At 54.3% G+C, this 13,764-nt stretch overlaps 4 protein-coding genes across 4 annotated transcripts; 3 read left to right on the top strand and 1 right to left on the bottom strand.

Moving 5' to 3' along the window:
• Nucleotides 1-2,446: 2,446 nt before the first annotated feature.
• POSPLADRAFT_1145954 (hypothetical protein) lies at nt 2,447-6,068 on the top strand (the record flags this gene model as incomplete). The annotated part of the gene is made up of 14 exons (XM_024485861.1): nt 2,447-2,603; nt 2,652-2,918; nt 3,093-3,487; nt 3,569-3,669; nt 3,716-3,821; nt 3,872-4,103; nt 4,163-4,312; nt 4,366-4,650; nt 4,705-4,823; nt 4,880-4,952; nt 5,006-5,224; nt 5,278-5,381; nt 5,448-5,634; nt 5,695-6,068. Coding segments are annotated over 14 exons (2,769 nt in total), but the record flags the coding sequence as incomplete, so codon positions are not given.
• Nucleotides 6,069-6,255: 187 nt separating this feature from the next.
• On the top strand, nt 6,256-7,265 carry POSPLADRAFT_1047161 (hypothetical protein; the record flags this gene model as incomplete). Its single annotated transcript, XM_024479218.1, has 4 exons — nt 6,256-6,357; nt 6,484-6,577; nt 6,634-6,844; nt 6,905-7,265. The coding sequence occupies 4 exons, from the start codon at nt 6,256-6,258 to the stop codon at nt 7,263-7,265; spliced, it is 768 nt and encodes a 255-aa protein (XP_024337589.1).
• An 822-nt stretch (nt 7,266-8,087) lies between these two features.
• Nucleotides 8,088-8,602, bottom strand: POSPLADRAFT_1057742 (hypothetical protein; the record flags this gene model as incomplete). Its single annotated transcript, XM_024480952.1, has 2 exons — nt 8,088-8,202; nt 8,277-8,602. 2 exons carry the CDS (start codon nt 8,600-8,602, stop codon nt 8,088-8,090), a joined length of 441 nt encoding a protein of 146 aa, XP_024337588.1.
• A 2,512-nt stretch (nt 8,603-11,114) lies between these two features.
• Nucleotides 11,115-13,215, top strand: POSPLADRAFT_1145790 (hypothetical protein; the record flags this gene model as incomplete). Its single annotated transcript, XM_024485841.1, has 10 exons — nt 11,115-11,242; nt 11,305-11,364; nt 11,505-11,530; nt 11,596-11,639; nt 11,663-11,722; nt 11,897-11,956; nt 12,008-12,108; nt 12,382-12,406; nt 12,544-12,636; nt 12,877-13,215. The coding sequence occupies 10 exons, from the start codon at nt 11,115-11,117 to the stop codon at nt 13,213-13,215; spliced, it is 936 nt and encodes a 311-aa protein (XP_024337587.1).
• Between the last annotated feature and the right edge of the window lie 549 nt (nt 13,216-13,764).

The raw sequence follows: 13,764 nt of genomic DNA, 5'->3' as shown, positions 1-13,764 counted from the left end.
TGTGTCTTCCGTGCCCTCCAAGTCATTTATCAAGACTAATGCTATCGACAGGTTCTATTCGCCTCTCTACGTCGCTCCTTCTTTACGCTTGTCTCGATGCGCCCTCCCTTGGACTCACGATCACTCCATCAACTTCCCACTTTATCTGTTCGGTTCGTTGGCCTTCCTATTCGGCAATACAAAGGCGAATCTACAGCGTTCACACTTGTGCATGGCGGCACGCTCCACTATTCACAGCATTGCGCTCACTGACTGCATGATCTTCGACTACGATGTGTCAACTGTTTGTAGCCCTGCACCTATGCATTCGTGTACTAGATATGCAATATTATTGTTTCCTCTTCTGAACTTGAGTGATAGGAAACTTTTGTCCTAAGGCCTACACGATGGGGCGTTCAACTATATCTTGCGGTAGATCTCGAATCAAGACGACGGCAAGTCCGCGCATTTGCATGCAGTCTCAGTCTGATCACGCGCCGCTTCCCGCGAAGCGCGGCGCGTCTTCATCACGTCTCCATCACAGTACAGGCAGGCAGGTTGTCTCCGACTCTCCGCCTCCTGCTTCACGCCTACACATACAATGAATCAAAACGTGCCTGGTCCACCCGTGAGTTGCAACATTCGCCTTGGTTGTCATGTCATCGACGCGCTTTCAAGCCCCACAATGCGACGCGTCTCGAGCAACCGCCTTCAACCCCATCTCCTGCACTCATGAGAGGCGCCGACCAGCTAGTAGCCATTATCGAGAGCGAGAAGAAAAAAGTTCGCGAATCGCTGCTACAGGATATAAGAACGCGCGAACGCGAGTACGACCAATTCCGCGCGAAGGCGGCGGAGGCTCTCACAGCTGCACTCACGCGTGTCAACTTAACGCAAGTGGAGGCGCAGGCGAAGATTCAGCAGGTTCGTGTGGACGCAGATAAGAGCATCAGGGAGCAAAGTGCCTTGGCTGCTGCGAGGGAGCAGGATGTCGAAGTCTGGAAATCACGATATGCCGAACAGCAAGACGAGCTGCAGCGCCTGCGGGATCGCTGCTCCGCATCGGAAATGGAAGTTGAGTTGAAGAGTGCAGAGATTGATAGCCTCAGACAGCGCATTTCGTTGTTGGAGTCTGAATCGCAGAATGCGAAGGCGTTTGCAATGCAGGGCCAGACCGAAGACATTTTCATGGGAGATGGTCCATCGAATGCAACTCGAGACTCTGCCGATCGCGTGAGTGCGGTTCATACTCTATGCTCTTCGTGCATTGACACTGCTATAAGCCTAGCACGACGGCAGTATAGATTTCGGATATACCGACGTAGGTCCTGGTCGCGCCGAGTCTACGCTTTATGACGGCACTCTGGACGATCCTTTTGGCGACCAGGACCTCGCCAGCTTTGCACTCAGCCCCGAGAAGATAGATCCTGTCCTCCCAGCTGAAACGGTTCCTGATGCGGCAGTGCTAGCTTCTCCTCGCCCTTCAACTCCACCATCCGTACTCAGTGATGCGGCTAGTGCTGCCACTGCATGCATGAGTGTACAGCCTGCATCTTCTCGTGTCCCCAAAGGATTCCTCATTATACCATCGCCTATTAAGAAGGTCAAGCGTCGCTCGATCAAACGGAAGGCATCCCCGATGGACGACGAAGAGAGGGCGAACTCTTTTTATGTCCGAGATAGACGTGAGGACGTGGTTAATAACTTCTAAGGAACATCACACTCTTTTCGTAACCATTGATCCATGCCACTGAGCTGCACGCAAATCGTAAGCTTTTCCTCCTGCTGCCAGTTAACTTGAGCTGAGGCGCCTTGACCAGACTACTTTAGTAATATCCGACAATGCTGCTATGATTGGTCTCTCGCACGATGTGTTTCATCCATTAACGCTGTCCATGTTCCATACAGATCCTACTTTCTCACTGCTATAAATTTGCTGGAGGTCGGTGCTTCACATTTGTATTGATAGTATTCGTGGTCCGGCTTGTAAGTATCGCATTGACTAGATATGGTAGTTATAGTGTCTAGATTGTTACCTGTGTTTATAGTCCTTTTCCATGTGTACATGCAGCCTGCGGTTCGTGTTGTCCTTACATTAATATCATATAGTGCTTTAGGGCAATCTCAGCGATTTTGCTTTGGACTGCGCAGGGACCGTGCTGGTTGTGCGCCAAACATTGTTTGTGGTGGTCCGTGGAAGGACCCGTAAACAAAGTCAACTCCCGCGGTAGCACTGCGTACAGTCCGCTATTGTCTCTGGTTTCGTTGAACGGCTGTGAACACTCTGCTTCATCTTTGTATAAACCGTGGGACAAGCCAGGAAACCCGGAAGCAAAGGGGGCTTGGCAATGGCTCCTCCTCTGTCGCCGACCTCTCCCATCCCGCAGCCACCACACAGCGCAGGACTTCCGTTCAAGGGCACGTCTGCTCCTGTTCTGCATGCTTCTAACAGTCCATTTACTACTTGTTCAAAGGTCTGCGCGCTGCCATCGAACCTACGTCTATACCCTCGCCCCTGGACACCATCGAAGATGACAAGGAGCAATGGGAGGACCAGACGTATGGTACACTGCCTGGCGGCCATGTCCCGCTGTCCACCTCGGACTACGTAGCTATTGACCAAGGTGAGCTCGTTCCTCATATGAGTCGGGCTGACTCCTGAAGGACTACAGGGAACTCATCGCCCAGGTATATGCGCGTGTCCACCTGGAATGTTCCGAGCACCTCCCGTCTTGCTTCGGACTGTGGTATACCTCTCGCCGCTATTATACAGCCTTTCTCAGATCAGGACCCTCAAGAGGAGCCCGTTCCGGTAGTCGAAACGGGCGATGTCGGTCCCGCACGTTGTGCGCAATGTCGAGCATACATCAATCCGTGGTGCAAGTGGGTAGCAGGCGGGATGAGGTGGAAGTGCAATTTGTGCTCTCATGAGACCGAAGGTGTGTTCCCGCTGTCTTCACGACCTCTTCTTCATTGGGCATTTGTTTACAATCACGCATGCGGGGATTGATCACGCTTGTTGGCACGCTCTGCGTCATCTGCCGGGAGCATTATGCATCTTTATGCACACTCCAGTTCGCAGGGTATCTGACTTGCACTTCGCTATCTCACAGTCGCCCCGGAGTACTTTTGCAACCTGGATGCAAACTTGAACAGGCTAGATCACATGCAGCGTCTTGAACTCAACAAGGGGACCATAGATTTTGTCGTTCCGGACGAGTACTGGGCAGTAGACCCGCCACCGCGCATATCTCCCCTGTTCCAGTCTGTCATTACCCCGCCGAAGTCCGGACGGCGGCAGCCCAAGCCCATGCTTTATGTTTTCGCCCTGGACGTCTCCATGGATGCCATCAAGTCAGGTTTCACGCTTTCAGCATGTATGAACCTGCTTGGTGTTCTGTACAACTCCCAGTCGGAAGGCGACACCAAATCGGGCTTGTGTATACCGCCCGAAAGCAAGATCTGTATCATTACGTATGATCGGACGATCCATTTTTACGATCTCTCAGTACGCTATGTGCCATTATTCTTTGCGTGACGTCTTGCAACTCATAAGCGTCCGTAAAATCTTGCAATCTGGCAAGTTCAGCCACGCGCAAATGATACCGCTAGTATGCTTGTTATTCCTGATCTAGAGGATATATATGTTCCTATACGGAACGGCTTATTCGTCGACCCGCAAGCGTGCCGGTAGGTCATCCTCTGCAGATTTACACTTTTCCTCATACCCATCCAGCCAGACAATTACCAATCTGCTCGCTGGTCTCGGCTCACCAGATGGGCGACCTATAACGACCGAAGCTGCACTGGGCTCAGCGTTGGCAGCCTGTTTAGCTGCTCTCGTACGTATTTGAAGCCTGTGGTGTAGTTTTACATTCATTTCGAATCTCAGGCAGGCAGTGGCGGGCAAGTGGTCGTATTTGCCGCTGTGATCCCCACGATCGGCTTGGGAGCGCTCAAATCTCCCGACGATGACACCACTTTGTACGGCACAGACAAGGAGAAGACACTGTTTACCCCACGGCACGGGACCTGGGAAGACCTAGCCGTTCAATGCGCGGAGGAGGGTATTGGCGTCAGCATGTTCTTGGGCCAGAGCAGGCCCATTGATGTGGCATCTGTTGGTGAGTGCGATATGCATCTTAGCGTAGGTGTCTGTTGACTGTGCATCGTGCGTTTGCAGGTATCGTGTCGTCGCTGACCGGCGGCGAGTTGTTCTTCCATCCGCGCTTTGACCCTGCGCGCGACGGCCCGGTCCTGCGTTCGCAGTTACACAGACTGCTGAGCCGCACGACGGCCTATTCGTGTGCCATGCGCGTGCGTTGCTCGAACGGTACGCGGCTTGCAGCCTCCCGCCGAAGCGATGTCGATACTCACATCCTATAGGCCTGCGTGTGGCGCAGCACTACGGCAATTTCTACGAGGGCCCGACGTCGGACCTCATTCTCGGGACGTTCGATGCGGACAAGGCGGTCTCGGTCTCTTTGGAGCACACAGGAACACTAAACGACTCGACGTTCGCATTCCTACAGAGCGCCGTGCTACATACGACGGCGGCGGGGCAGCGCCGCGTGCGTGTGTGCAACGTGGGTCTACAGGTGGCGTCGCTGGCTGGCAGCGTCTTCCGTTACGCTGACATGGAGGCGGTTGTGAGCCATATGGTCCGCGAAGGTCAGTCCGTGCGGTGGCGGCCCGGATGATTGAGCGTTCTCACAGCAGGTGCAGGAGTGTCTCAGATGTCCAGAGATAGAATTGCGAAGATCCAGGAGCGGCTGACGGAGAAGTGTATGGCCGTGCTGCTCGGGTATCGAAGACTATGTGCCGCGAATGCGCAGGCTTCACAGGTGTGCTGGATGCTTCTCAGAGAAACGAGCGGGGCTGACATGCTGGTTTCGCACAGCTGATCATCCCCGAGGCATTCCGAGCATTGCCGCTGTACACATTGGCCATGTTTAAAACAAAGTCATTGAAAGGTCCGTTCACAATCCTATGCATGCGTACTTTCACTTAATGCACGTTACATTAGGGCGAAACGTCACGACAGACGTACGCAACTATCATTCACACAAGGTCCGGGGCATGAGCGTGCGCGCGATCATGCAGCATCTGTATCCCGGGCTACTCGCACTCCACGACCTCGACGACACCATCGCGCTGCCCGACGCGAACACGGGGCGCATCCGCCTTCCGTCTCTTATGCGCGACAGCTACATCTTCATGGAGTCATACGGGATTTATCTTATCGGTACTGCGTGTTTTTAATGGCTCAAGTACATAATGCTGACGTGACTCCGGCAGACAATGAGGAAATGATGGTGCTCTGGATCGGGTCGGACGCCTCGCCGCGGCTGCTGAAGGACCTGTTCGACGTCGACGAGTTCATGCAGGTCGACACACATCTCGTAAGTGGCGTCTCCCCTCCGAAAATCTAGAACCGCTGCTGAGATGCCTCGTGCCTCCTGACACAGACACAGCTCCCACGTCTCCCTACGCGGCTGTCGATGCAGGTGCACAACATCCTCGCGCACCGGCGCGCACAGCGCGGGTGGACGCCGAAATTTCTGATAGCGCGGCGGAACATGGACGCCGCGGAGATCGAGTTCAGCGACATGCTTGTCGAGGACCAGAACAATGCCGCTATGTCGTACCTCGACTGTGCGTCTTCTCCTGTCTCGCCCTCCGCGCGACGTCACGTACTGACCAAGTTTCCGACAGACTTGTGCCACGTGCACAGGCTGATCAACCAGGAGGTGCGTGTGCTGTTGTGTCTGGCGCTGACGATGACTTTACTGTTTGCAATGCACAGCTCTCCGGAGGGTCTGCGGCGAATCATAGTAGCTTCAGGGCACCGTGGTAGTAGTGATGATGCATGGGAGAGTGCTGGTAATGTGCGCATCGCGTATCTAGCCGCTGTATGTAGCCTGAGTAGTTGCAAAACTCCGCGGCTGGTCCCAGGAGATCCAGTGCTGCGATCCTCGTTACTTCAGCCTCCCTCGTTATATCATGTTTGCTGCGGTAGAGTCCAAATACACAATCAATGCAAGCTCCGCGACCTGCGCCATCGTTCCTTGTCCCTGAGCGTTATCTGACGTGGGTGTGCGTCGTGCGAAGGCCGTGGGCTGTGGGAGCCACCTGGTGGAGCTAGTATTAGGTGAAAGCCTATACCTGATCTCAAGGTGGGGCCTTCCTAATACGGTTGTAGGCGACTGCCCTCGCCGATCAATTGATGCGCCCGCTTCCGTGATCGCCTTATCGTCTTCGACGCTGGCCACCACGATGGACGACGTGCTCGAGGACACGGCAGCGCTCTTTGGCGACGTCTTGGATGACGACGGCACGATACACTATGGACAGCTTGTTCTGACCGTCGCACCCAAGGTAGAGTCACTCGATTTTCAGTCAGGATGAGGTATAACAAGATTGACGGGCGTGTGTGGTAGGAAGGCAAGGTAAATGGACGTGGTTAACTCAAAGATAAATGTCTGAATGACGAGATGTCGCCAGGCCAACACACTGCTCGCCGATCATCTGTTTTCACCGTCCCTTTTGCTCGCAGAGCAGATTGAGCGGGGTCTCATTCACTTGAGTGGCCAGAGTAGTGAGTTCTGTATGTGATAAAGCCAACGACCACAAAATTCAACACACCCCTGGCAGTCGTCGAACTCGGGGCCGGGTGTGCGCTCCCCTCGCTCCTGTCGTCGACGCTGTCGCCGCCGCCGTCTCTGGTCGTGATCACCGACTACCCAGACGCCACGATCCTGGGCAACCTCGAGAAAAACGTGGAGCGGAACGAGCAGGCGATTTCCGACGGGTGCAGAGTGCACTATCGCGGATATGAGTGGGGGCAGGACGTCGCTCCGCTGCTGTGAGTCCGCCTGTCCCTACCCGGCGGTCTTCTCCACGCGATCCTCACGTTCGCACGCAGGGCGCTGCTTCCGGCCGGGCACGACGGCTTCGACACCGTCATCCTGTCCGACCTGCTGCACTTTGACCGGGCGCATGACGCCCTCCTCGCCTCGCTCGCCGGCCTCCTCCGCCGCGCCCCCGGAGCCTGCGCGTACGTCGCCGCGGGCACGTACACGCCCCCCCACGTGTGCGACCGCTTCCTGCAGATTGCCGAGGCCGTGGGGCTTGTGTGGGAAGAGCGCCCGCCCGACGGCGCGTGGAAGGGCGCGCTCCCCGTCGCCGGCGGCGGCCTCGACGTAGAGCAGCTGGCCGTCCGCAAAGGCATGTGTAGGTCGTGGGTCGCGCGCTGGTCGGACGCCGCGCTCGTTGCTAGCGGCTAGCATTGAGACAGGTGCTGGCCGCCGTAGGCCGACGTCCGAGAATCTGGTCTTGGACTATCGCTAAGACTGCCACACGGGCCCCGAGCTATATACCGTACGTGGACGCGTATCCATCGTCCCCTTACTCCCACTAGCGCACTAGCGGCCACACTCTTCTCGCTTTTCCTCTTCCACTATAGCGGCCAAACGTTTTCCCGCCGAGCTAAAATATGATGTCCCCGCCGAGCGACGGCCTCTTCCGTAGGCTCTATTGGCAGGCTCCTGCTCAACACCAAAACTAGGCTGGTAGTTATCACCCGGGCGGGCCGAATCTCCCCGTATCCTTGCCAGTCGATAGCAGATACATCAAGGAGACTGTCGCGGTCAGTTCATAGTACTGCATTGTCTTGACGTTGTGGCAAACATCAAGCCCGCTAGTCAGTGATCAAAGGTCGTGATCAACCGACCGTCCAAATGATCCTAGTGTTATCTCAGACAACGCCGCCTGACTGGCTATGGTGGCACAGAGTCCAATGCCCTTCTCCCTGTCGGTGGCGGTCAGTTACCTTGTGGGGTATGCAAACAGCCTCCGTCGCATGCCCACCTATGGAGAACAGCATCGGGCTCAGCCGTCTTGTGAGCCCTCTAGAGTGCGTCCATCAAGTGGAATTACGTCTTCTTGAGCGCGTGGTGTGGCGAGCTGCCACAATCCGGTACGGAATCATGGAACTGGCCGCAATTTCATATATCATTCAGCGGCAGGTCTGTACATCGGCGCTCGGCTGGAAAGCAGTCCCCCGGTGTCTGCGTACGAAGGGCCCCAGACATTCCAGCCTCGTAGTCTTACTGGGGGCCATGGGTGACCGCGCCCCGCCGTGAGTTGCCGTCATAATACGCCGTCTTAGGAGCGTCATCTGGCAGCGACCCCTCTTCCTCTGCCATGCTCCGAAGCAAGGAGCTGCGTTGACACATTTCTCCATAGATCGACCGCGTCTTCGCTGCTGGACTTCACTTCGCGCTTGCTGCGCGTACGTGATGACACCCGCTTCCTCGCCGCCGCACATGGTTATCGAACCGCTAGGAAGTGCCTCGCGTGGGGGCAGGAACAGTCTCGCCTCGGGGGAGGGTGAGGGGCGGTGGGAAAACGCATCACAGCAACCCTTCTCAGAGACCGCCGTCCAGAACTCTTGACGATCCAAGTTGTCGGCTCCGCTGACGCTGGGTGTCTCGGCGAATGCGGTCGTACACGGGCTCCGACAGACAGCCTGGTCTTCGGAAACGGCATGTACATTAAACGTTGCTGCCGCAGATTGGACAGCCGTGCGCTCGGTAGCTGTCTCGTGCGGTCCCGTACGCATCGCGGAGCATGCACCGGCGCGTTGGCGCGCTGTCAGCACGTAGAGCGGCGATTTACTTGTGCCTTGAACACACCGCGTGAGCACTCAGCATCCGGCGCACCTTCGCGGCTGGGACGCGTGACTGGCGATAAGCTGTGGGTTCGCTGGGGCCGCTAGTTCTGTTGCTGTCGACACAGCGCCACGAACGCGCATAATGGGCTGCGCCGTCTCGCAAACTTGGATGGCGTCGTCGTTAGGCTTGTGGCGGCGTGTGCTGCTCTATGCGCATACCAGCGGTCCGTGGGCCCTTCGCGTATTTCTCGTGGGCATCGCTGTTATGCCCAGCATCTAGTCCACCTCGTAACGTCTACAACCAACTCGACGGCCAACAGTGACAGGGCGGTCAAGGCTGCGGAGTGATGTCTCCTTGCGCCGCGGATAGTCTCGACTCCGGAGCACTGATAGCGACGAAGCGTTCCTGGCGGTATAGGGTCCGAAGCGCCGGATACAGCACCCGGTACGCAGTGGTGTTCGTTGTAGTCAGACGGCCATCTACGGCCATCTCAGATATGCTCGCCAGGGCTAAGCGACCAACATGACATGAGGGTTTCTAGGTCCCGAGCCGGCTCGTGGCGCACATCGCGGCTTTGTCCACCATCCATGTGCACGATGTTTCTCCTCGAACGACGCCCGAGTCCCCTACCCCACAAAGCGCAGGACCACCTCGCCTCACCCTCGCGGGCAGCAGGGAATAGGTTGCATGGAACTGCATTGTATCCGGTGCTGGTAGAAGCCGCATCAGACACTCTACGCCTGTTGCTGTCGTCGCGGCGCAACTCTGCCGCGGTGCCATGCGTAAGATCGAGATTCGTCCGCACCCGATCCTAGAGCGACCCCCGTACTGCGCTCGAGAACAGCTGGCTTCTTCTGTCGGCCGGGTGGCGCGGTAGCGCGACGATCACGGTGCTCCCGGTGCCAGAGCGTAAGATTTCGGCGTGACTGTATTATGTGTGAAACATAGCTCAGGACAACATTTTGAGGCCTTGAAAGCAGGTTGCGTGAGTGTATCGTGTCATCTTCGTCTTCACTCGGAACCTCCGCCCTACTGGCAGAACTTGCGCTACCTTTTGGCCTTCCTGGTATTTCTGTGGCGTGGAGGAGACATCAGAGACCCTGGATTCCACGGAAGTTGGTGGTGGATTGACGTACGGAGGTATCCGCAGTTCGTAGCCCTCGTCAATACGAGGTACGTAAGCAGGGGGAGAGCACGGCGGCATCCTGAAAATGACCTGCGACCAGACTGCAAGCCGGAGTAATGTTTGTCGGCGTGCATTTACTGGAATGTACTTCGGCAACTTACAGGCGTTATTTTTTTAGTACGAAGACGTTTTGTTGTATTGCTGGTGGGCGGAAGTGTGGGCCGCTGCCATGCGCGTTGGAAGCTGCAGCAGGGCAGCCGGTCGCTGCGAGTCTGCCGAAGAACATCACATCATTCTTCGTGCCCCGCAAAGCGCTTGGACTTCAAGATTGTTTGTGTCGAGACGGGGAGAAAAGCGGAAGGCAGGTGCATACACCCATCTGGTTATGCGCCAGGATGCCAGGACATGGCACGAGAGCCAAGTCGGATTTGTTGAGACGGCTCCGAGTGCGCCACTAGGGGCGTTCACAGTACGGATCCCAACGCGGATTCCGTGCAGATCTCAGCTCGAATCCCGCGCTGGATTTCGCGCCTCGGTCATTGTCTGCGCAATGCCCAAACGCAGACTTGCCATGTACTCCGCTCAGCGGGGCTGGGGACGTCTCGGCAAAGGAATCTCACCTTTTGGGCACTGCAGAAACTGATTTTAAATATCAGGGTGGCATATGGACGCCCAGATGACGGCGTCATCACGTTTTCCAACTATGTCGTGCGCCGCATGTCATGTTACATCGCCTTCCCCTATCGGCGTGAAATACTCCGACGCAACGAGGGCTTTTAGAAGCCTGTCTCAACTTTATGAAACAGACAGATTTGTGATATAGTCCTGTATACAACGCATTTGACAGGAAGCCATCTCAAAGGCATCAGACTAAATACAACCTCTGATTGAAGTGCGTTTCCTGTACTACCTAAAGGCAAGGGGTCCTGTCTCTCCCCGAAATCCCCCCAGAAATCTCTATCTTCTGTGCCATGACCGGGTCGAACTTGCATCTGGCACTGAATATTGGCTGCGCTTATATAGCACTTATTTTCTCTGTTTTGTAATTCATTACTCCTTATCCTTGAGATTCGAACTGACTCAAGACTTATCGCACAGACTTTGGGGAGTGACATGCGGTCAATTCTTCTACTATTGCCGTCATTACTCGCGTGACAAGTGGCATATCAAGGCGCTGGTACGATTTATTACGTCGCGATACGATGCAGTTTGTATGTTGAGGCGTCCGTCTCTGTCGCAAGGTTGTGTTTACGTGGTAAGAATATGTCACTTTTACCTGTACGTTTTGGATTTCACTCATGAAGGCCACCAGGATTTTGGATACTGGAATCACCATGTCGGATATCGCGGTAAAGGTATATCTACTTTCCACCATGTCAAGTTCTGAATATCGATCACAGGCCATCTGGAAGGCTACTGTGACATCGCATGCTGAAATCTCTGCAGCAATTGTGTTGAGCAGGTCTGTGATCATTCCTACAGTGCTACAACATACTATGTCTCACCATGATGATTCAAATATAGCGCCGCATTGGTAGGCGACCTGAACTGCCCTCTGGTGTGTATCGCTGACACAACCTGCAGGTCGACTATAGTCTGTCCGTGAGTTTTTGGAGACTGAAGTTGCGGCTCCTACTCTCTAATCTGAAGACTATCAATGTCTTGATAGTGCAGTGGTATGTCCGAGTCATATCTCTTACTGTCCCTGTTGACGTTATTTGCAGCTATTATGCCTATCACATTTGGTACTGTAAGCCTTCGACGATACATTCAGCTACGAGGATAGCGGATAGTTGATGCCGTGCGTCTCATCAGTACTTGCAAATATGTGGTATCGGCCAGTCATCGTTGTTGCCACGGTATGATCCATTCTTTGATCCAGATTTCCGAGTTTTTTGATGTCTGTGGAAATGAGATCCTCCTTGCAATCATGTCATGTGGTGTGCCATTTATGTTCCCCCTACATTCAAGTCACTTATCTAGTTGTTTTGGGTCAGCATCTGGCTTTGGTACGCACTTGGAATCTTCAACTTTAACAATGAACATTTATGGAGCGTGGTTATAGTGAGGGTGTATATAGCGTGAGTGCCAATTTAGTCTGTATTTGCGCTAAAAGTATATGCTAGTTGTCAGCTGTGTACACGGGATCTCGGCGAATGAGTATGCCCGGCTTAAGGTACATTCGTAAATACGTAGTATTCCTTCCATTCTCACTGTGTAACTACAGATAGCAGCACCTCTACAAACCGTGTCCGCTTCAATTGCGGATATCATCACTACTACGACACTCGTAATCTTTTTGCGAGACAAACACACCGGGCTGAAAAGGTGGCTACGGGGGCTACTTTTGCGGGCGCTCACTGACTTGTACAGCACAGAGAGGTTGCTCAACAGGCTTACGGTCATCATAGTGAACTGCGTGCTCATAACTACGCACGTGGTGCATACTCGGCCTCACGACTCGTGTTCACACACCCGTGTCAGAATCCTAGAACTCGGGCATTTCATCACTGTGAGAGAATATCTCTGTGGATGCCCCTGATCTCATCACTCGCACGGGCCTAGTGGCGCGCTTTCGCCCCGGACGTTTTCGTATGGCAGATCTTTCACTCCGCTGCCGCTAAAGGTATGTATACCGTTTCTTGTCCCCAGCTTGTCTGACCACGGTCATGTGATGCAAAGTCTACGTCAATTCTCTTTATGCATTGTGCGTATGCGATGAGACAGAAGTCCACCCTTGCGCGTTCTGATGATCGCTACTAGGCTCAACTCCAGGTGTTTCAGTGGACGAAGCACGATGACCATGCCGACTTCCGTGAATATTCCTCTCGAAGACCTGGCTCGCAAGTGATCTCGGTATGACAGTCCGTTTTGTTCGAGGTCAGAGGAGGCTTCTGTAGCATGGTTTGCCGCAGTCAGATATGGATGCGAGCAGCGAGACAGTACCAATTGTATCATATCCTTGATGTCAACCAAATGTGGCCCATTTCATAGAAGAAGGAATCATATGTATCGAAAAGCATGTTGTATAGACGAACCCACCGCATGTGACAGGGCTGCAGGTCGATGCAGTTGAGGGGTGATACAAGCAACAAGACAAATGCTGATTCGGAAAATGTTGAAGACCCGATGATATGGAGAAATGGTAACAGAGGTAAAACCCATTCATGGATTCCGATTACGAGACGACACCGTGTACCTATTTGTTCCAGCATCCGGGTCCGCGAGCATGAAGGCGGGAAACATCTTGGCGAGTACGCAGCGCACATTCTTCATCCGCGCAGCTTGACGTACCGCACTCTAATGGTGAGATGCGGATATCTTAGTCGCAAAATGGTGCTATGCTGCGAGATCACTAACCAGGCGCAATCAGGGAATGCTGGGCAGATGATACAAGGTAAGGACACGCACATTTGTGCCGAACTTCTCGAGTGATCATTTTGAACGTATTTTCGGTTTCGGTTTACGACAATTCCGGGATAGGCTGGCAAGGCACGGGTGCTTGCTCCGCCGCAGTGTCTGGGCGTTCATCTGTGTGAACGTGCTCGCGGAAGATCATACACACCGGTCACGAGTAATCCATAGAAGGCTGCTTTGACTCAGGACGGGCAACTTTCTGCCAGCCGGCAATTTCCGATGACGGCCGGCGCTCGTAGATTTTACTATTGAAGGTGAGCATCCTGTCTACGACATTCTACAGCAACGCTTGTATCTCGGTTTGCAGGGTGAAAGTGCTCAGAGATAAGTTCTAAACAAAATGTTGCAACGGGATTCCCATTTTCCTGTGTATAAGGTTAGATCACGCATGTCAGCAGGGTGTTCTGAGACGAGTCTAACTCTAGCGCACTTAGGCGCCCCTGGACTCGGCTAATGGAGTGCTGAGAAGAATATGCAGATCCTGCCAGCGGCTCCTTGACGAAGAGGGCAGTGCGCGGACAATGCCGTATATTTACCCTCGGTGATCGACCGAGGCGCGAAATCCAG

The sequence above is a fragment of the Postia placenta genome (assembly GCF_002117355.1).
Source record: "Postia placenta MAD-698-R-SB12 unplaced genomic scaffold POSPLAscaffold_9, whole genome shotgun sequence".
Lineage (NCBI taxonomy): Eukaryota > Fungi > Basidiomycota > Agaricomycetes > Polyporales > Adustoporiaceae > Rhodonia > Rhodonia placenta.
This window is presented reverse-complemented; position numbering and strand designations above follow the sequence as displayed.